This window comes from Mobula birostris, chromosome 12, assembly GCF_030028105.1.
Source record: "Mobula birostris isolate sMobBir1 chromosome 12, sMobBir1.hap1, whole genome shotgun sequence".
Taxonomy (NCBI): Eukaryota; Metazoa; Chordata; class Chondrichthyes; order Myliobatiformes; family Myliobatidae; genus Mobula; species Mobula birostris.
Window position 1 is genome coordinate 15952558 of NC_092381.1, and position 23944 is coordinate 15976501.

The 23944-nt window shown below is 44.2% G+C and overlaps 1 protein-coding gene across 5 annotated transcripts in view; it reads left to right on the forward strand.

The window, feature by feature from the left end:
• LOC140205755 (calcium-activated chloride channel regulator 1-like) overlaps positions 1-23944 on the forward strand; it is an 88585-nt gene that overhangs the window by 58260 nt on the left and 6381 nt on the right. For all 5 annotated transcript variants that reach the window (XM_072273356.1, XM_072273361.1, XM_072273358.1 and 2 more), the window contains 5 exons: positions 3951-4057; positions 4143-4364; positions 18185-18446; positions 18912-19079; positions 23425-23652. In XM_072273356.1, the coding sequence (XP_072129457.1) occupies positions 3951-4057; positions 4143-4364; positions 18185-18446; positions 18912-19079; positions 23425-23652 (987 nt within the window). The remainder of the gene's footprint in view (positions 1-3950; positions 4058-4142; positions 4365-18184; positions 18447-18911; positions 19080-23424; positions 23653-23944) is intronic.

The following is a 23944-nucleotide window of genomic DNA, read 5'->3' on the forward strand; positions in this document are numbered from 1 at the left end:
TTTTGTATTAAAGGCGAATGACTCATTTTAAGGATAAGATTTATTTCTCCCATGTCCATCAAAACATCAAAACATGCGAGTAAATGAATTATTTGTGTCAATTTCCAACACAGTCTGAATGGTAGAAAGATTGGCTGAACGTCGTGGGCCAAAGGGCAAGAACATAGAAAACATAGAATAGTACAGTACATTACAGGCCCTTTGGCCCACAATGTTGTGCCGACCCTCAAACCCTGCCTCCCATATAACACCCCACCTTAGATTCCTCCATATACCTGTCTAGTAGTCCCTTAAACTTCACGAGTGTATCTGCCTCCACCACTGACTCAGGCAGTGCATTTCACGCACCAACCACTCTCTGAGTAAAAACCCTTCCTCTAATATCCCCCTTCAACTTCCCACCCCTTACCTTAAAGCCATGTCCTCTTGTATTGAGCAGTGGTGCCCTGGGGAAGAGGCACTGGCTATCCACTCTATCTATTCCTCTTATTACCTTGTACACCTCTATCATGTCTCCTCTTGTCCTCCTTCTCTGTAAAGAGTAAAGCCCTGTTGTGTTTTCTAAGTTCTGGCAGCAGCCTGCAGGAATTGCCAAACCATTGCAAACCACAACTTATTAACCCAAACTTGTACGATTTGGAAAATAGGAGTAAACTGGAACACCTGGAGGAGGCCCACGTAGACACAAGAAGGAAGTTCAAACCTTTCACAGACTGTGGTGATAATTGAACTCCAATCTTACAGCTGGCACTGTACTGGGTTGCCTTTCTAATGACCTGCTGCACTTGCCTGCTAACTTTTGGTGATTCCTACACAAGACCACTGAAATCCCATCGTCCCTTCATCAAAGTTATGAACCTAATCAAAGTAACATGTCCACCAACTGATCCTTGGCAGACTGTCTAGTTATGTCTCTCCAGCTTAAAAGACCTCTTTATTCCAACCTTTTGTCTTCTATGCAATAATGAATCTTCATCCATGGTAGCACACTTCCCCGAAAAGTCTTGTTAAATCCACACATGTGTAGAGAAGAGAATGATAGACATTGTCACCACCAGAGTTGAAATAAAGCTTAATCCATTTAGTAGATTTTACCAACTTTTTGTACATGAAGGTGACTAGTATTCTGGTGGGCAGGTTTGCTCAAACTGTTGTGGGTTTAAAGTAGTTTTACAGTGAGTTGAGATGGCATAGTGATAGATCAGAGGATGAAGCAATTGGTATAAAGGTAAATGCAGTGTGTAGAGAGATTGTGAGGCAGTGGATAGAGCATAATTGCAGTTTGTTGGATGGGTTCAAATGTGTCTATTTTAATACAAGGAGTTGAGGACAAGGGTGATGAACTTAGAACATGGGTCAGTACATGGAACTACGACATTGTGGCCATTACAGAAACTTGGCTGTCACAAAGACTGGAATGGCTAACGGATGTTCTGGGGTTTAAATCTTTCAGACGGACAGGGAGGGAGGTAAAAGAGAAGGCATTGATAGTTAGTGATAGTATCACAGTGGCAGAAAGCAATGTCGTTGTGGAAGGATAATCTACTGAGTCAGTGTGGGTGCAAATCAGAAACAAGAATGGAACAATCACACCATTGGGGGTATTCTACAGACCCCCCAATAGCAGCAGATACAGAGCTACAGATTGGCAGGCAAATTTTGGAAACGTGCAAAGATAACAGGGCTGTCGTCCATGGGTGTCTTCAACTTCCCCACACTTGACTGGCTCCTCTGAAGTGTAACAAGTTTTGATGAGGCAGAATTTGTTAGGTATGTCCAGGACAGATTGCTAACACAATATGTGAACAAGCTGACTAGAGGATAGACCATACTGCACCTGGTACTAGGTACTGAACCTGGTCAGGTGACAGATCTCTTGGTGGGCAAGCATTTTGGAGGAGCGACAACAACCTTCTGATGTTACATAACCTTGGATAGGATGGGAGTATAGGAATGTACTTACTTGGGGAAGGGAAATTTTGATCCTAATAGGCAGGAACTTTGGAGTATAAAATAAGAAAGGATTTACTCGGAAATGCACAACAGAAATGTGGAGTTTGTTTTTTAATTTATTTATTGAGATATAGTGCAGAATAGGCCCTTACTGCCCTATGAGCTGCACCACCCACCAATCCCCCTATTTAATCCTAACCTAATCACAGGACAATTTACAATGACTAATTTACACACCGACTGGTACGTCTTTGGACTGTGTGAGGAAATGGGAGAACTTGGAGGAAACCCAGGCTGGCACATGGAGAACGCACAAACTCCTTACAGGCAATGGCAGGAGCACTTGCATGGGGCTCTGGATAGGTTTGTCCCATTGAGGCAGGGTAAGGATAGTAAGCTGAAGAAACTATGGTTAACAAAAGATGGTGGAATGTCTAATCAAGAGAAAGAAAGAAGTTACTTAAGGTTTAGAAAGCAAGGTGCTCTAGAGTTACAAGGCAGCCAGAAGAGAGCTTAAGAATGGACCAAGGACAGCAAGAAGGGGATATGAGAGGTTTTGGCGAGCAGGATTAAGGAACATCCCAATGTGTTCTATACAAGAAAATTCTCGGACAGAAGCACGAATATGAGCTACCTCGAAGAGAAGATCAGAATTGAGACGTGGGGCCATGATGAGCTATATTTCTTGCCGATTAAAGCATTGAGGAAAAGTGAAACTTTGAGGCAAATGCAGAGGAGAGCGAGTGGTTGAACGGTCGCTCTGTCCTCGGAAGGCTGCTGGGTTTGGTTCACTGTCCTCGGAAAGGCCACTGTGTTCGAGTCACCATCCTCGGAAAGGCCACTGTGTTTGAGCCGCTCTCCTCGGTGTTCTCAGAGATGTTACCAAAATTGTGAGATTTGTGGATTGAACTATTGTTCAATCTGACCATAGGTCATATTGGTGTCTTTCAGTTCTATATGTTTTTTTCCCATGAATTTCACCCATATTCTTTCTTGTTGCCGATTTGCAGGCTAGGGCTTTGGGGTTTGGTGTTCTTGTTGCTGTTTCTCTGTGTCGGTGACACGTTTGTTTTTGTGTGCGGTGGGGGGAGTGTTGTTTGGGATTTGAGGTCTGATGTTCTTGTTGGTGTTTTTATTCCAACTGGGCGACCTACTAGTTTATTGTGTGCGAGAGAGGAGGTGGGGGTTTGATGTAATTGTCACTGTTCTTTTCCCTTGTGGGTGATATCTTAGTTTTTAAGTGACGGAGAGTTGAAGAGATTTGGAGTTTGCAGCTTTTGTTTCTTTTTCTTTTTGTGTGTGGTGGGGGGGGGGTTGATGTGTTTTCTTTGTATGCATAATTTTTCTGCATTTCATGACTATCTGGAGAAGATGATCAGAGTTGTATTCTGCATACATACTTTGATAATAAAATGAAACTTTGAACATATGTGACAAACAGGAGGATAGCTAGAGTGAAGGTTGGGCTGATCAAGGATAAAAGAGGAAACCATATCTGCGTTATGGATTATTTTTCCTTTTCCATTAAGTGGGAAGTCAACAGTTTGCAGCCACTGATGATGTGGGCACAAATTCACTAATTGATAAATTCAGTGGACTGGAATCCGGAGATGTTGACATTAACCAATAGTCAATTGAGGTTTGATTAGCTTAGAGAATTAATTTCCTATTTTGCTTATGCTACCAAGTGCACTTGAGAGTGGAGGTTGGAGACTGCTCCAGCTGCTGCGCGCTTCTGTCTGTGAGCTTGGTGGTGATTTGTCCTGCTATGTGGTGAACTGGGAGTGAGGTGATGGGCCTACTCCGGCTGTTCCAGGCTCCAGGCCGATGGACTCAGTTTGGTTCAGAATGCTGTTGCTTTTTTTCTCGCTTTCTCTGTGCATTGGATGCTGGTCATTTTTTAAAATTAGTTTCTTTTGGGTTGTGTGGCTGCCTTATTATTCCTTGATAATAAACGTAATTTGAATTCTTTGAAATTTCCATTTTCCATTAATTAGGAGGTCTACAGTTTACAGCCACTGATAACGTGAACACAAATGGACTAATGGATGCATTCAGTGCCTTAGTATCAGGAGATGGTGACATTAGCCAACAGTCAATCCAGGTTTGATTACCTTAGAGAGTTAATTTCCTATTATTTTTATGTTACCATGTGCTTTGTAATAATATGTTTATTTCCTCTTTTCTAGCTTGAAAGTAAAGGAAGAACTGTTGATGAAAACAGTTGGCTTAATGATTCACTTGTCATCGATAAAACTGTTGGAAACAACACATATTTTGTGTTCACTTGGGAGATGTCCACACCACAAGTATTTGTACGTGACCCCAATGGTAAAGTATACAGCAACAATGACTTTGAGATAGAAGAGAACATACACACCGCACGGCTCGAAATTGAAGGCACTGCCCAGGTATTCTCCTATGTACCTGAAAGGTTATCTCTATTTCTCTCTTCACAGATGCTGATGGGCCTGTCTAGTTTCCACAGAGTTTTGTAGGTTTACTTTCCATTAACATTACAGTCAATTGCATTATTTGGACTTGTTTATTCAGTCTGTATTGACTGTTCTACAGATCAGATTGGAATATTGAATACAGTTCTGTTTATCACGCTACACTTACTTCTCTCACTTTACACTTATGACAGTGAGGCTAATTACAGCTTCAATGCAATATTGATGTTTTGCTGATGACACCACTGTTGTTGGTTGGATCAAATGTGGAGATGAATCAAGAGATTAAAATCTGGCTGAGTGGTGCCTCAGCAACGCCTCGCTCAACGTTAGCTGGCAAGGAGCAGATTATTGGCTTCAGGAAAAAGAATCTCTCAACCTCTACCTTAAATATGCATAAAGACTTGGCTCCCGCAGCTGCCTGTGGCAAAGAATTCCAGTTTCACCACTCTCTGGCTAAAGAAATTCATCCTCATCTCCGAACAAAAAAGACGTCCCTCTATTCTGAGGCTTGGTCCTCTGGGTTTGGATCTACCAGCACTGAAAACATCCTCTCCACATCCACTCTATCAAGGCCTTTCACCACTCTCATTAACTTGGTCACCCCACATTATTCTGAATTCTAGTGAATACTGGCTCAGAGCCATCAAATACTTTTCATATGACAAGCCATTCCATCCTGGAATCATTTTCGGGAACACCCTTTGAACACTCTCCAGTTTTAGCACATCATTTCTAAAATAAGGAGCCCAAAACTGCTCGTAATACTCCAAGTGAGGCCTCACCATTGCTTTACAAATCCTCAACATTACATCCTTGCTTTTATATTCTGGTCCTCTTGAAATGAATGCTGACATTACATTTGCCTTTCTCACCAATCTGCAAATTAACTTCTAGGGGAGAAGTCCTAAGTCCCTTTGCACCTCAGTTTTTTGTATTTTTCCTCCATTTAGAAAATAGTCAACCCTTCTATTTCTTCTACCAAAGTGCATGCCAATACACTTACCGACACTGTATTCCATCTGCCACTTCTTTGCCCAGTCCTTCTGCAGCCCCTCTACTTCCATTGAACTACCTACCATTCCACCTACCTTCATATAGTCTGCAAACTTTGCAACCTAGCTATCAATTCCATCATCGAAATCATTGACAGATAACATAAAAAGAATCATTCCCAACACAGACCCCTATGGAACACCACTAGTCACCAACAGCCAGCAAGAAAGGCTCCCTTTATACCCACCCTTTGCCTCCTGCCTATCAGCCACTGTTTTATCCATGCTAGAATCTTTCCTGTAATACCATGGACTTATAGCTTGTTAAACAGCCTCATAGGTGGCAACTTGTCAACGATCCTCTGAAAATCCAGGTACACAAAACCAACCAATTCTCCTTCATCTATCCTGCTTCTTATTTCTTCAAGAAATTCCAACAGATTTGTCAGGCAAGATTTTCCCTTGAGGAAACCATGCTGGCTATGGCCGATTTTATCATGTGCCTCCAAGTACCCTGAGACCTCATCCTTAATAATCGACTCCCACATCTTCCCAGCCACTGAGATCAGAGTACTGACCTATAGTTTAATTTCTTCTAACTCTTCCCTTCTTGAAGAGTGGAGTAACATTTGTAATCTTCCAGTCTCTAGAACCATTCCAGAACATAGTGATTCTTAAAAGATCATTACTAATGACTACATGATGTCTTCAGCCACCACTTTCAGAACTCTGTGGTGTATACCATCTGGTCTAGGTGATTTATCTACCTTCAGACCTTCCAATTTCCCAAGGACTTTCTCACCAGTAATGGTACCTTTACTCATTTCATGACCTCTGACACCTGCAGCTTCCACTAAATTGAAGACACTGCACAGGTATTGCCCTATGTACCTAAAAGATTATCTCTATTTCTCTTTCCACAGATGCTGATGGACCTGTCCGGTTTCCACAGGGTTTTCTAGTTTTACTTTCTGTAAACATTACAGTCAATGTCCATTATTTGTTCATTTAGTTTCTATTGACTGAGCGTTATCTGTGAACTGTCATACACTTTCTATTCTACAGATCAAATTGGACTATTGTATACAGTTATGTTTTTCACACTACACTTGTTTCATTTGCTTTACACTTATGACAGTGAAGCTAAGTACAATGCCTGTACCATACTGATGTTTGCTGATGATATCACTATTGGCCAGATCAGAGGTCGTGACGAATCAGCAGAGAGGAAGGAGATTAAAATCTGGCTCAGTGGTGCCACAACAACCTCTCGCTCAATGTCAGGTAGCAAAGAGTTGATTATTGACTTCAGGAGGAGGAAACTGGATGTCCACGAGCCAGTCCTCATCAGGGAATCATAGTGGAGAGGCACAGCAATGTTAAATTCCTTGGTTAGCATTTCAGAGGATTTGTCTGGGGCCCAGCAGGTAAGTGCAGTAAATCTACTTCCTTAGAAGTTTGTAAAGATTTGGCATGACATCGAAAACTTGGAGAAATCTTGATAGATTATATGAGAGTATATTGACTGGTTGTATCATGAAAACAAAACACCCCTGAACAGGCATTCGTACAAAAAGTAGTGGATATGACTCATTCCATCACAGGTAAAGCCCTCCCCAGTTTAAGCAAATTTACATTGAACACTCTCACAGGAATTCAGCATCCATCATTAGGGAACCCAGCATGCATGCCATGCTTTCTGCCATCAAGATGAAAATACAAGAGCCTCAGACCCACAGCACCAGGTTCAGAAACAATTATTACCCCTCAAACATCAGGATCTTGAACCAGACGAAATAACTCCACTCAACATCACTTACCCAGTCATTGAACTGTTGCCATAACCTATGGATTCAATTTCAAGGACTCTTTATCTCATGTCCTCAATATTTGTTGCTTGTAATAGTGTGCTACACACAGTGCTAGAATAGCGACATGTAGTCGGTGAGTTGGAGTTGCGATGAAAGAGATTTATTCAAACTTCGCGGCCTCCTTTAAAGCCTTCCCGTTCCCACCCTCCCCGGGTGGGACTGCTGTGGGGAATGCATATTCCCAGACCCTTTCCGCGCACGGGGTTTTCCCCCTGCTGAAGATGGCCTGGCGCCCTTTTTGGGTCTGGCCTCTCTGCCGACGCGCACTGTTTTGTGAGCCGGTTCAAGTGTGCTGGAAAGTGGGTCACCACATAACCCCCCCCCCCAGAACCGGCGATACCTCCCCCAATGTCCACAGTCTGGATCGGCCTCTGTTTGGGAGGTCTGCCCCTGCGCCGCGGTGCCTGAGCCTAGACCGGCTGTGCCAAGTCCACGTGGGCTGGTTTGAGTCGGACCACCGTGAAAACCTCCTCTCTCCCCCCAATGTCCAGCACTAATGTGGACCCATTGTTCCTGATCACCTTAAATGGCCCCTCGTAGGGCCGCTGTAGCGGTGCCCGGTGTCCACCCCGTCGTACAAAAAGAATCTTACAGTTCTGCAGGTCTTTGGGTACGCAGGTCGGGCTCTGTCCGTGCTGTGAAGTGGGGATGGGGGCCAGGTTACCGAGCCTCTCCCGTAGTCTGTCCAGGACTGCTGTGGGTTCCTCCTCTTGCCCCCTTGGGGCCACTATGAACTCTCCTGGGACTACCAGGGGTGCGTCGTACACCAACTCGGCCAACGAGGTGTGCAGATCCTCCTTGGGCGCCGTGCGGATTCCGAGCAGGACCCAGGGAAGCTCGTCCACCCAGTTAGGCCCTTCCAGGTGGGCCATGAGAGCCGATTTCAGGTGACGGTGGAAACGCTCCACTAGTCCGTTCGACTGTGGGTGGTAGGCAGTTGTGTGGTGTAGCTGCGATCCTAAAAGGTTGGCCATAGCTTACCACAGGCTGGAGGTGAACTGGGCGCCTCTGTCGGAGGTAATGTGGGCCCGTACCCTGAAGCGTGCTACCCAGGTTGCGATCAGTGCTCGGGCGCAGGGTTCGGAGGTGGTGTCGGTGAGCGGGACTGCCTCTGGCCATTTGGTGAACCGGTCTACGATAGTTAGGAGGTACCACGCTCCTAGTGACACTGGCAGGGGCCCCACGATATCCACATGAACGTGGTCGAACATCCAGTGGGTGGGTTCGAACTGCTGCGGCGGAGCCTTGGAGTGCCGCTGCACCTTGGCCATTTGGCATTGCATGCATGTTTTGGCCCATTCACTGACCTGTTTACAAAGTCCATGCCAAACAAACCTGTTGGAGACCAGCCGGATGGTTGTCCTGATGGAGGGGTGCGCTAAGTTGTGAATGGATTCGAAAACCTGCCGGCGCCAGGCTGCTGGGACAACGGGGCGGGGTTGGCCGGTAGCTACATCACACAGTAGGGTCCTCCCTCCTGGGCCTAAGGAGAGGTCTTGGAGCTGCAAACTGGAGATCGCAGATCTGTAACCAGGGATCTCATCGTCTGCCTGCTGTGCCTCTGCCAGTGCTGCATAGTCCACCCCCCTGGGACAGGGCTTGTATGGTAGGTCTGGATAGTGCGTCCGCCACAACGTTGTCCTTTCCCGAGACATGCCGGATGTCCATCATGTATTCAGAGATGTAGGACAGATGTCGCTGCTGGCGGGACGACCAGGGGTCAGACACCTTAGTGAACGCAAAGGTAAGCGGTTTGTGGTCCGTGAACGCGGTGAAGGGCCTACCTTCTAAGAAGTACCTGAAATGCCGGATTGCCAGGTATAGTGCCAATAGCTCCCGGTCGAAAGCACTGTATTTGAGTTCAGGTGGTCGTAGGTGTTTGAAGAACGCCAGGGGTTGCCAGCGACCCTCGATGAGTTGTTCCAGCACTCCACCAACTGCTGTGTTGGATGTGTCCACCATGAGGGCAGTAGGAACGTCCGTTCTGGGGTGCACTAGCATCGCGGCGTTTGCCAAGGCTTCTTTGGTTTTAACGAAAACGGCAGCGGCCTCTTCATCCCAGGTAACGTCCTTGCCCTTACCCAACATCAGGGTGAACAGGGGGCGCATGATTCGGGCTGCTGAGGGGAGGAAACAGTGGTAGAAATTCACCATACCCACAAATTCCTGCAGGCCTTTGATTGTGTTGGGTCAGGGGAAGTGGCGGACCGCGTCTACCTTGGCGGGTAGAGGGGTTGCCCCGTTTTTAGTAATCCTGTGGCCCAGGAAGTCGATGGTGTCGAGTCCGAACTGGCATTTGGCTGGGTTGATTGTAAGGCCGAATTCACTCAGGCGGGAGTAGAGTTGACAGAGGTGGGATAGATGCTCCTGACGACTACTGCTGGCTATGAGGATGTCGTCCAAATAGATGAATGCAAAGTCCAGGTCACGTCCCACCGTGTCCATTAGCCGCTGGAATGTCTGTGCGACACTTGGAGGAATTCGAAAAGGCCGAACGAGGTGATGAGTGCTGTTTTGGGGATGTCGTCCGGATGTACTGGGATTTGATGGTATCCCTGGATGAGGTCTACCTGGGAAAAGTTCCTTGCGCCGTGTAGGTTTGCTGCAGAGTTTTGAATGTGCGGCACAGGGTAGCGGACTGGCGTTGTAGCCTCCTTCAGTCTGCAGTAGTTGCCGCATGGTCTCCAGCCCCCCCCCTCCCCCCCCCCCCCCCCGTTGCCTTGGGCACCATGTGCAGAGTGGAGGCCCATGGACTGTCAGACCATCGTATGATCCCTAATTCCTCCATCTTCTTGAACTCCTCCTTCGCCAATCGGCGCCTGTCCAGGGGAGGCCTTCAAGCACGGGCATGGAGGGGTGGTCCCTGGGTCGGGATGTGGTGCTGTACTCCGTGTCTGGGCATGGCTGCCGTGAAATGCGATGTCAGAACTGATGGGAAATCCGCCAGGACCCTGGTGAATTCGTCGTCGGACAGTGTGATGGAGTCCAGGTGTAGGGCTGGCAACTGTGCTTCACCCAGGGAGAACATTTGAAAAGTCTTGGCGTGGACTAATCGCTTCCCTTGCAGGTCGACCAGCAGGCTGTGAGTGCGCAGAAAATCTGCCCCCAGGAGTGGTTGGGCCACGGTGGCCAGTGTGAAGTTCCACGTGAACCGGCTGGAGCTGAACTGTAGCCGCACTATGCGAGTGCCGTAGGTCCGTATTGTGCTGCCATTTGCGGCCCTCAGGGTGGGTCCCGGTTCTCTGTTGTGGGTGTCATAACTCATTGGAGGTAAAACGCTGATCTCCGCTCCCGACTGCTTGTCCCAGACATACAGGAGGCTGTCCTGATGGCCAGCCGCTGTGGCCATCAGCGGCGGCTGGCCCTGGCGTTCCCGGGAATTTGCAGGGCGGTCTATAGCGGCGGACCTCTGTGCCCCACTGCTGGTGGTAGAAGCACTATTGTTCGTTGGTCTCCTCTCACCCGTTGCCGGATTTTGTAGGCTCTGCTGCCGGGCCTGGTCTGGTCTGCCGTTGGGCACGTGGCTTGGTGATCTGTGCGATGGGCGCCCCTCTCTCTTTCTTGGCATTCCACAGCACATCTGCCTGGGCCGCCACCTCCCGTGGGTCGCTGAAATCTGCGTCGGACAGCAGCAGGCGTATGTCCTCAGGTAGTTGCTCTAGGAACGCCTTCTCAAACATGGGGCAGGGTTTGTGTCCTTCAGCCAGAGCCAGCATTTCGTTCATTAATGCCGACGGCAGCCTGTCTCCCAAACCATCCAGGTGCATTACGCGGCGTGCTCGTTCGCGCCGTGAGAGTCCGAAAGTCCTTATGGGCAGGGCTTTGAATGCTGTGTATTTGCCGTCCTCCGGGGGCAACTGTATAAATTTCTCAACTTGTGCAGCTGTCTCCTGATCGAGGGAGCTCACCACATAGTAGTAATGAGTGGAATCCGAGGGTATCTGCCGAATGTGGAATTGTGCTTCTGCTTGTTCGAACCACAGGCGAGGTCGCAGCGTCCAGAAGTTTGACAGTTTTTAATGAAACTGCATGAACAGATGCGGCGTCAGTCATCTCTGGTCCAAATATCGTTCGGGCCGTCGGGGTCACCAAATGTAATGGTGTGCTACGCACAGCGCTAGAATAACGACACGTAGTCGGTGAGTTGGAGTTGCGATAAAAGAAATTTATTCAAGCTTCGCAGTCTCTTTTAAAGCCTTCCCGTTCCCGCCCTCTCCGGGCGGGACTGCTGTGGGGAACGCATATTCGCAGACCCTTTCCGCGCGAGGGTTTTTCCCCCTGCTGGTGAAGATGGCCTGGCGCGCTTTTTGGGGCCGGCCTCTCTGTCAGCGCGCGCCGTTTTGTGAGCCGGTTCCAGTGCGCTGGAAAGTGGGTCGCCACATGCTCATTTATTTTTCTCTCTATTGTATTTGCACAGTTTGTACTCTTGAACAATGAAACATAGAAAACCTACAGCACAATTCAGGCCCTTCGGCTCACAAAGCTGTGCCAAACATATCCTTACCGTAGAAATTACCCAGGGTTACACATAGACATCTATTTTTCTCAGCTCCATGTACCTGTCCAGAAATCTCTTAAAAGACCCTATCATATCCGCCTCCACCACCGTCGCCGGCAGCCCATTCCATGCATTCACTACTCTCTGCGTAAAAAAACTTACTCCTGACATCTGCTCTTTACCTGCTTCCAAGCAGCTTAAAACTGTGCCCTCTTGTACTAGCCATTTCAGCCCTGGGAAAAAGTCTCTGATTATCCACAAGATCAATGCCTCTCATCATCTTACACATCTCTATCAGGTCACCTCTCATCCTCCGTCGCTCCAAGTAAAAAAGGCCGAGTTCACTCAACCTATTCTCATAAGACGTGCTCCCCATTCCAGGCAACATCCTTGTAAATCTCCTCTGCACCCTTACTATGGTTTCCACATCCTTCCTGAAGTGATGTGACCAGAAATGAGCACAATACTCCAAGTGGGGTCTGACCAGGTTCCTATATAGCTGTAACATCACCTCGTGGCTCCTGAACATAATCCCATGATTGATGAAGGCCAATGCACCATATGCTTTCTTAACCACAGAGTCAACCTGCGCAGCAGCTTTGAGTGTCCTATGGACTCAGACCCCAAGATCCCTCTGATCATTCACACTGCCAAGAGTTTTACCATTAATACTATATTCTGCCATCATATTTGACCTACCAAAATGAAGCACTTCAGACTTATCTGAATTGAACACCATCTGCCACTTCTCAGCCCAGTTGTGCATCCTATCAATGTCTGACAGCCCTCCACACTATCCACAACACCTCCGACCTTTGTGTCATCTGCAAATTTACTAACCCATCCCTCCACTTCCTCATCCGGGTCATTTATAAAAATCATGAAGAGTAAGGGTCCCAGAACAGATTCCTGAAGCACACCACTGGTGACCGACCTCCATGCAAAATATGACCCATCTACAACCACTCTTTGCCTTCTGAGGGCAAGCCAGTTCTGGATCCACAAAGCAATGTCCCCTTCGATTCCATGACTCCTTGCTTTCTTAATAAGCCTTGCATGGGGTACCTTGTCAAATGCCTTGCTGAAATCCATATCACACTATATCTACTGCTCTACCTTCATCAATGTGTTTAGCCAGATCCTCAAAATATTCGATCAGGCTCATAAGGCATGGCCTGCCTTTCACAAACCCATACTGACTATTCCTAATCATATTATACCTCTCCAATTGTTCATAAATCCAACCTCTCAGGATCTTTTCCATTAACTTACCAACCACTGGTCTATAATTTCCTGGGCGATCTCTACTCCCTTTCTTGAATAATTGAACAACATCCGCAATCCTCCAATCCTCTGGAACCTCTCCCGTCCCTATTGATGATGCAAAGATCATTGCCAGAGGATCAACAATCTCCAGCCTCGCATCTCACAGTAGCCTGGGGTACATCTCATCCGGTCTCGATGACTTATCTAACTTGATGCTTTCCAAATGGATGTGGAGAGGATGTTTCCAATGGTGGGAGAGTCTGTAAGGCTATATGAGGAACATTTGGTGGCTCTGGATCTGTACTCACTGGAGTTCAGAAGAATGAGGAGGGATCTCACTAAAACATACTGAATATTTAAAGGCCTATTTAGAGTGGACTTGGAGAGAATGTTTTCAATAGTGGGAGAGACGAGGACCAGAGGACACACTCAAAATACAAGGTTGTCTGTTTAGAATGGAGATGAGGAGGACTTCTTTAGACAGAGGGTCGTGAATCTGTAGAGCACATTGTCACAGACAGCTATAGATTCCAAATTATTGTGCATGTCTAAAGTGAATGGCCTCCGGTCTCCATTGTTCTCTGTTCTTCAAGGGTGGACCAAGAATGTCCCCATTGCCGAATTTTGGTCTTTATGTCTCTCCTCCATGGATTCCATTTTAATGCCTGACTCGTGATGATGTTGTTGGCTTCCTCGAGGTGTGAATAATCCACCTCCATTTCTGTTTGCGTCTTTGTACCTCTATGGATTACTGGTTGATGTTTTCCCACAGTGTCTGGTTGGTTACTTTGCCAGTCCATCTGATGTTTAGGATCCTTCTCAGGCGCTGGTTGATGAAGCCTACAGTTTTGTGGTACAGTTGTTGTTTTGTTGTTTTCAGACCCATGTAGGTGCACTGTTTTAACATTTGAGTTGAAGATTCTGATTTTGGTTTTCCTTGACATGATTCTGGATATCTACACTTTCTTCAAGATAGTGAAAACTTCTCTGGCCTTTTTGGTCCTGACTTTGTCATCCTCATCTCTTCCACCACATATACTCACAATGCTTCTAAAACAAAGGAAGTTACTTCATCCAGGGTGGTATCTCTCATCACTATGGGTCTATTGCAGGTGCAGTTTATCTTCATCACTTTTGTTTTACAAGCAATTGGTCTTAGACCCAGCATGGTGGAGTTATGGATTGAGGGTGTAGATTTCTCTTGCATCTGTTGGTTAGAGCTGGACAGTAGAGCAATGTCATCTGCAAACTCTTGATCATCAAGTTGCAGGCACATAGTCCACTGGATTCCATTTCGTTTTTCACTTGTTATCTGTTTCATAATGCAGTCTATTGCCAACAAGAACAGGAAAGAAGCTATCAAATATGCTTGCTTCACCCCAGTGTTGGTAGTGAAACTTTCTGACAATTATCCTGCATGTATGACTTTTCATGACATGATGTTGCAGGAATTCCTGATGATATTGATAAATTTCTGTGATATTCCATGATTCATAAGTTTCACCAGGGTGTTGCAGAACAAAGTGTACAGGATATTTACTGAAACTTTAGGGTCTGCCTTCATTGTCTCTGGTGATCCACTGTCAGGGACGTCTGCTTTTCTGGTCTTTAACTCTTGATTCCCTGTATAATTTCCTTCATTGATAGCTTGGCACAATTGGCATCCAAGTCTGCTAGTGCATCTGGAATTAAAGAAGGTTCTGGAGGGCAGAATGTGGCCATTTGGGCCATTAAGTCTGCTCAGCTAATTCATCATGGTTGCTTGAATTTTCCTTTAAACTGTCTTCTCCCTATAGCCTATGACACTCTTAGAGATGAAGAAAATACATACTGTTGGAGCTATTCGTCTTCTTTAGTATGGGATATCCATCTTTATCCTTCACTTGGGTGTTGATCTGGTTGAAGTTGCCAGCTAGTTTCTTGGTAGTATCGTACAGTTCCTTCATATTACTATTTGCTGAGGATTCTTCTGCTTGAAATTAAAAGGTGTTCATGTACTCTCTCTTGTCCATCTTGATGTCTCAGAGAACCATAGAAATCTACAGAATGTTACAGGCCTTTCAGCCTACAATGTTGTGCTGGCCATGTAAGCTACTCTAGAAACTGCCTAGAATTTCGCTATTATTCTAAGCTCTATGTACCTATCTAAGAGTCTCTTAAAAGATCCGAGGTTCCTGAGTTCCTTAAAACCTTGGATAAAATATGGTATTGTATCCATCTCTACCATCCACTGGCAGTGCATTCCAGGCACCCCCCGCCCTGTGTGAAAAACTTGCCTCTGATATCCCCCTTGTACCTACTTCCAAGCACCCTAAAACTATGCCCCCTCATGTTAGCCATTTCAGCCCTGGGAAAAACCCTCCGCTATCCACGTGATCAATGCCCCTTATCAGCTTATGTACCTCTATCAGGTCACGTCTCATCCTCCGTCGCTCCAAGGTGAAAACGCCAAGTTCTTTCAGCCTATTCTGATAAGGTACACCCTATCCAGGCAATATCCTTACAAATCTCCTCTGTACTCTCTCTATAGTATCCACAGCCTTCCTGTAGTGAGGTGACCAAAACTGAACACAGTACTCCAAGTGGGGTCTGACCAGGGTCCTATAAAACTGTAACAGCACCTCCCAACTCTTGAACTCAATCCCACGGTTGATGAAGGCCACACACCATATGTCTTCTTAACAACACCGTCAACCTGTGCAGCAGCTTTGAGTGTCCTATGGACATGGACCCCAAGATCTTGCTGATCCTCCACACTGCCAAGAGTCTTAACATTAACATTATATTCTGTCTTCAAATGCAACCTAACAAAATGAACCACTTCACACTTATTTGGGTTGAACTCCATCTGCTACTTCTCAGCCCAGTTCTGCATGCTATTGATGTTGTGCTGTAACCTCTGACAACCCTCCAGACTATCCATAACACCCCCAACCTTTGTGTCATCAGCAAACTGACTATCCCACTCTTCTACTTCTTCATCCAGGTCAGTTATAAAAATCACAAAGAGGAGAGGTCCCAGTACAGATTCCTGGGGAACACCACTGGTTACTGACCTCCATGCAGAATACGAATCATCTACAACCACTGTTTGCCTTCCTTCTTTCTCCTTACTTCCTTGCGTCTCGGCTTTCTCATTCCTTGTTCTGCTTCTATTGCATTTTTCTTTTAGTGTTCCCACTTGCTAATTGTTTCCCTCATTTCTCATGTAATCCACTCCTTGTACTCAAATGTCCTTTTTCCCAGCACTTCTTTGCAAGTTTCATTTAGTGCCTTTTGACAGCAGTCCATTCATCTTCGATACCAAGGTCTTCAAGTGCCTGGAACCTGTTGGAAAGTGTGAGGGCAAATCTCTGAGCTGTTTCCTTGTCTTTCAAGTAGCTCTCATTGTACTCCTGTCACTGAGTGGATGGTGTGAAAGTTTTTTTTTAGCTTCATCGGTACTTTGGCGATCAGAAGATGAAATCTGATTCAGCATCTCCACTACATTTCACTCTTATATCACAGAGTCATTTTTGAAAAGTCTTTGAGATGCATACATGGTTGATTTGGTTCTCTGTTATCTTGTTAGGTGTCATCCATGTTGCCTTGTGTCTTTGCTTCTGTGGGAGTTAGCTTCTTTCAATAATTAGCTTAAAGATAGCACAAGCTTCAGGCAATTGTTCCCTATTTTCATTCATCTCTCCAAGACTGTGTTTCCACATCACATGTTCATATCCTGCATTATCCCTGCATATTTTGGCGTTAAAATCTCCCATGACAATGGTCAGGTCTTTTTCCTTCCCTGTGCTGATGACTCCACTGAGAGCATTGTAGGACTCGTCTTTGTCTTCTTCATTAGCGTCGTTTGTTGGTATACAACATTGGATAACTTCTTGTCCTTGGTTTTCTACCTAGCAGTGATGATTCTGGAATTGATGGCTGCTCGTGCCGTTATTTTTCTACGTGCTTCTGGCGTCATCATGAAGGCTACACCCTCTGTATGTAGTGCATCATTGCTCTGATGGCCTGAGTAGATGAAACTTCTCCTGTCTGTTAGTCAAGTCTCTCCAGATCACCTCCATCTTGTCCCACTCAGTCCGGGAATTGTCAGTTTGTCTGTTTTCATCTCATTTGCTATGATGGTGGATTTTCCTGTCTTGTACATGGTTCTCACATTACAGGTACTTTGCCAGCTGTGCTGAATCCTGTTGACTTTCCCTGTGCTGCATCATGTGCTCACTCGATGTTGAGGCTCTTCTCACATAGCTGATGGTATGGTTGGAGTTCATCAATGTTTCTGTAATCCATTGTATCCACTGTACAGGGGATTGTCCTGTACAGCTTCACCAGAGCCCTGTTGTCCAGCCTTACATGTTCCCACCTCTCATAGCACGGTGATAAGATTAGACTTTGAGAGGTTGTTGGGAATGTGAAAAAGATAAAATAGGGTTTGGGGTTAGTGTAAATGGTTGCTTGATGGTTGGTTTGGATTTGATAGTTCAAAGATACTGTTTCTGAGATGTATCACTTTGTGATTCTTCATATGATATTGCTCTTCCGACATGATGTATTATTGGCATCATTATCAGCCATTACCATTCTTAAATTGCAAACTGACAAGAGTAGTTTTCCAGTGGTAGGAAATGGGCCTGGATCCAGCAGAATGCTGGTTAATATATTTAGGTTACTAAACTACATTTATTTGCATTGAATTCCCTTCAAAACCATGACATTAGAACATCCCTTTGGTACAGAGATGAGTAGGAATTTTTTTAGCCAGAGGGGGGTGGATCTGTGGAATTTGTTGTCACAGATGGATGTGAAGGCCAAGATATTGAGTATATTTAAAACAGATGTTGATAGGTTCTGAATCACCAAAGACATCAAAAGTTACAAGGAGAGGGCAAGAAAATACGGATAATAAATCAGCCATAATGGAATAAGGGAACCAACTTGCTGGACAAAATGACCTAATTCTGCTCCTATGTCTTATGATCTTGTAGTATCTTTACAGCACTGAAGATAATGACTCAGCATAACTTTCTTAATGGTCCCCATCAAAGAGATATCAGTCATACCACGTGTCCAGTATTAATGATTTTAAATATCACTGAGAAGTTATTCCTGCCTTTGGTTTTCAGAGAACTAACCATAATCATCTTCCAGGATGGAACCTGGACTTACAATATCATGAATACTGGAAATAAGCAGCAAGCAACAGTTACAGTAACATCCCGAGCAGCGGATAAGAACGTTTCCCCTGTCACAGTCAACACAAAAATCACCAGAAAGGATCTCACTAGTCCAGTGGTCATTTGTGTGAAAGTCTCCCAAGGATTTTTACCAGTCTTATCTGCGAGAGTGATGATCATTGTTGAAACAGCCACGGGTCATACAGAAGAAGTGGAGCCTTTAGATAATGGATCAGGTAAGTCATATAAAATTCTCTTTGAGAAATAGAATTTTTCACATGTACATCATAACCATGTAAAATAAGTTTGGCATTGAACCTGACCGATGATGAATATTCAAGGCAGCCATAGGGCTTTGTGCTGTATGCATTCAGTGTCTGTCTGGGATTTTTTTGTGACCCATTCAGAGGTCACACCTTCAGTGGATGTGATGGAACAGAGCAATTAATGAAAAAAATTACCATTCTTGAATGTTGCCGCAGAAGAGTTTCTACTCAACATATCTCACATTTGTCAGCGTACACAGCAATGAAAACATTTAAAATTTGTTGTTCTTGACCTGATCATTCACTGAGGATATCATAATGGACTACCAATGAGATGAGATTAGGAAGCGTCTATAGGCAGCTTTTAACCAAATTGTATTATTAGTGTTGCATTCTCCCCTCGGCTGAAAATCATTGACCTTTACTTACTTTTAGGTGCTGATATTGTCAGCAATGATGGGGTTTACTCTAAGTATTTCCAGAACATTAATGAACATGGAAGATACAACTTCAAGGTGCGGGTAGAGGGAAAGAAAGAATCTACCACGATGGCAAACAGAACAGATGGGAGTGCCATGTACATACCAGGATACACAGAAAATGGTAATACATATGTGGCATTTCATAATAAGACAACACGGGTTTGGTTATCATTACAGTGTCAGAGAATCATTGAGCTGTACAGCATGCAAACAGGCCCTTTGGCCCAACTCGTCCATGCTGCCTATCCGAGTGCCATTTGTCTTCATTGGTTTACATCCATCTAAGCCTTTCCTGGTTTGTGATGTAATGACAGAGTGAGCCACTGAATTGTATGCTTGCTTTGTGAACTGGTAGCCTTTCCTCCAGCAATCTTGCCTGTGTTTGTCCAATCACTTATCATCAGGAAGAACACAATCCCACAACTCCACCTGCACTCTTTAATGGGATGGTATTCAGGTAAGTCACTGTCTGTCTACAACATGTAGGCTGGTGTAGACTACTGTCTGGTGTGTCCAGATTTAGAAAGAACATCGAACATAGAACACTACAGTATTGTAAATGTCCATTGGGCTACAATGATGTACTGACATTTCAATCTACTCCGAGGTCAATCTAACCCTTCCTTCCTATATACTGTTCCATTTTTCTACCATCCATGTGCCTCTCCAAGAGCTTCTTAAATGTCCGTAATATATCTGCCTCTATCAGCACCCCTGGCAAGGCATTCCATGCATCCATCAGTCTCTGTGGAAAGACCCTAACTCTGATAAACCCCCTATACTTTAGTCCAATTACCTTAAAATTATGCCACTTTCTATTAGCCGTTTCCATCCTGTGAAAAGGTCTCAGGCTATCCATTCATTCTATGCCTCTTATCATGTAAACCTCTGTCAAGTCACCCCCTCATCCTCCTGCTCTCCAAAACATTGGTTCCTAAAGTAAAGCCCTGGAAATATGCTATTGGTCTAATTGAAATGACTTGGAGTTTATAGGTAAGCAGGAAGGAGTGTTGTGTATATATTATTTCAATAATATTTGAGTAATTATTGGAACCTTGTTTCCAATGCTGTCTATGAACTGTGTATAAACTGTAAGAAGTGATTTTAAAGTACATTAGTGTTTTTGTAGAATAATATCTGAAGTTCCAGAAGGATGGCAGGATCCCTGTCTTGAAGGACAATACTGACAAAGGAATGATTCATGATGATCTCACAACTTCATTGTTACTATTACTGGGACTTCCCTTTTGTTCCAAATGTATTAATTTATGTTATGAGATTTTAAAATGCCTTCTGATCAATAATATGGTACAATCCCACCAGGCATGCAATAACTCTGACAGAGCAGCATTCCCCCAGTCTGTGTCAACTTCGATCCTTGTGCCCAAGTCACTGGAGGAAATTTATGACCTTCGGGCAGGAATGTGCCATGGGTTGAGTGAGGATAAGATGGCAGAGATGGAGAATGGAATTATGAAGCAACAGGCAGAAATAAAAATCAGGGAGATAAAATGAAAAAAGTAGAAGAAATGCAGGGTAGCTCAAGAGAATGAGAAAAGAACTGAATGATGTAAGCTCTCATCAGTTCAAGCAACATCTGTAGAGAGAAATACAGTGCTAACACCTCTGGCTGATGAACAGAATACATTGCTTGATCCTTTGAGAAGCTTCCTGTGTTTTCTGCTTCTAACACAGATTTCCAACATCCATCATACTTTGCTTTTGACAAAGGATATCAGAGAAAATGTCAGATTAAATATCATTCAGCTTGTGTACCTTCTGCCTGCTATTCCTCAACAACAAGAAGAACTTGGGGAGTAGGCTGTCTAAGTTTACTTGCCCCTCACTCTGTTAGGAAACAATGAGGTTCCACTCTCCAACTCTCCCCCAGTCAGGAAAAAAAAAGGTGCTGGAGGCGTCCATGGTTCAACCATGGTTCACTCCATATGGTCTGGACCCTGGAGATCATTACTTCTATTTAAACATACCATTGGTTAACAGTTAAGACTCATATTCCGGAAGAATTAGAGAACTTTTATTTACAAAAGTAAACAAACACATCTTAACCCTGCCACATGCTGAAACATTCTGGCAAACCCTGTGCATAATCAGTGCTGTCCAATCAGGTACTGGCACATCATTGCATGTGATATCACCACATCTCCCCTTTCTTAAAAAGAAAAATAATTAACAACGTTAATCAAAACAAATACATAATTCAACAAGTCTCTATCAGTCTCTCTGTGGGTTTACGAACATGAATAGACCTCCTAAGTGGTACACACAGTTCTTGTGTTTCCTTGTTATTATTTACATGTTTTATCTTGTCTGCATCAGATAACTGAATCTCTGAAGAATCACATCTTCTTTTCCTTAAAAAGAAAAACAAATAACAACATAAACCAATAAACAAATCTATATCAGCTAACTGAAACTCTGAAGTTGGCTGTTCTCTATCTGAGCCATGGCCCTTGTGCTTCTTCTTTTTCTTCTTCTTTTCTGCTTTAAGCTTTTCATTATGTATTTCTACTAAACTCTTTAGTATACTCTCATGTCTCCTGGTTAGAATCTGGAATTTCAGGTAAGCAGTTTACACTATCCTCCTCAGCAATCTGCTTCCCTGCTTCTGTTTGGACTGTATCTTTTCCTAATTCCTTCCACTTCCATTTGTAATGAAATGCAAAACTTCTTTTCTTCATCCTAGTTCATTCATTAACTGTGTAATCTCTTTTTTTTATGCTGAGACTTTATCATTTCAATAAAACTTTTCAATTCTGTTACTTGAGCTTTCACTTCTTGCTTATACTGTGCCCGTTGTGAGCGTTCTTGCTCTAGACGGTGATTAGACTGAATCTCATATTCTCTCAGTGTCCCTTTCATTATCACTTGAATTGAAGCAACCTCTTCCTGCCATTGCTTTTTCACATCATCAATTGCCTCCTGTTTGGTCGTCTCAGACACAGCAGCTACTGCTTTTATATTCTCCATGTCAGCATTTTTATAAAGCGCACCTATATAAAATTCCTCACGTTCATCTTCATTCACTGCATTTACTTGTTTCATTTCATTTTCCTTCTTTCCACTTCTACAACAGCGTGAAAAATAATGAATCTTACCTCAGTTGTAGCAAATATTGCCATATGTGAAACACTGATGTGGGCAGTGTTCCTGCGCACAGCGATCACATGACATTTTTTTCCAAATGCTATCTTGCTCTCCGTCGGTTTTGTAGACGTATTATTATATTTCTTGATATATTTGCGCTTTTTTACAGCGCTTACACTGCAGTTTTCAACAAAAACCTCTTCAGCCTGCGACTTTACGGTCTCAGAAGCTTTCCAGAGCGCGAAGGCTTGTTCAAAATTTAAGTCTTGCTCACGCAAAAGCCTTTCTCTCAGAGCATTATCTCGAATGCCACAAACCAGTCTATCTTTAATAATAGATTCTGTGAGTTCTGCAAACTCGCATCTTTTACTGTGGTGTTTCAATCGTTTGACCAGATCTCTGCCGACATTTGAAAAATTTAGTGCTCATACATCACATTACACTTCATATACAAAATACTTCAAATCTGTCCATTATCAACTTTAAATTGAAATTAGCACCATCTTCAAAGACAAAATTATTGTATACCTCTACTGCGCCATTTCCGATTACATGGAGCAAGAGTGCTGCTTTGATTTTGTCCGATGTTTCTTCATAATTGATCACTGATAAGTACAGTTCAAATTCTTGCTCGAATATCGTCCAATTCTCAGCTACATTGCCAGTCAGCTACATTTTTTGTGGAAGTTGTAAGCCTTCCATTTCACCGATTACCATTCAAACCTTTTTCTTCTTTTGTTTCGATTATCTTCGATTCTTGATTCTCCTGTATTCTTCTTCCAGAAGCACTTCTGACACCATGTTATGTTACTTCTATTTAAACGTACCGTGGGTTAACAATTAAGAATCACATTCTGGAAGAATTAGAGAACTTTTATTTACAGAAATGATTAAACACATCTTCACCCCGCCACATGCTGAAACATTCTGGCAAACCCCGTGCATGCTCAGTGCTGTCCAATCAGGAACTGGCACATCATTGCACGTGATATCACCACAGAGTTGTGTACCTTTCACATTTCTCCTCTCTTTACCACTCTTCCATTGAGCAGAAGATACAAACCCTGAAAGCGCATGCCAGCAGGCTCAAGACAGCTTCAACCCTGCTGTTATAATAGTATTAAATGATTACCTGATACAATAAAATGGACTCTTGGCCTCAAAGCCTACCTCACTATCTTGCACCTTATTGTCCACCCGCACTGCACTTTCTCTATCGCTGTTACGATCTATTCTATATTGATATTATTTTAATGCACGGGGTAATGAATTGATCTGCACGAACAAGGTTTTCATTGTACCTCGGCACATGTTTACAAGAATAAACCAATTTAAATTCCAATTTCTTTCCTTCTACATAGGTGTTATTCACTTAAATCCTCCAAAGCCTCCAGTTAGTAATGAAGTTTCTGCAGCTCAAATAGGAATCTTCAGCAGGGTGAAATCAGGAGGAGCACTTTCAATTCCCCCTGGTGCACCTATTGTCAGCTTTCCACCGTGTAAAGTCACAGACCTTCATGCAACGATAGATAAAGACAAAATTGAGCTGCAGTGGACAGCACCAGGAGCAGACCTGGATCAAGGAACAGGTAAATGTTTCTGCATTTTAATAACCTACATGGAATTGTTCTTGCCAGCAAAGAAGTGATCAGATTGCTGAGAAATCTGCTGCCCAGCTGAGGTTTGACACAATAAAAACACATTCCCCAGGATGAAAGAACAAGAACAAATAAAGGGTGAAACTCGAGTGAATTACTTTGTAAACAAATTATTCAGGCAGGGATACAGCACAGTAACAGGCCTTTCTGTCCCAACAAACCTGCGCTGCCCAATGACTCACACGTGACCAATTACTGCTAATTCATTACATGTCTTTGGAGT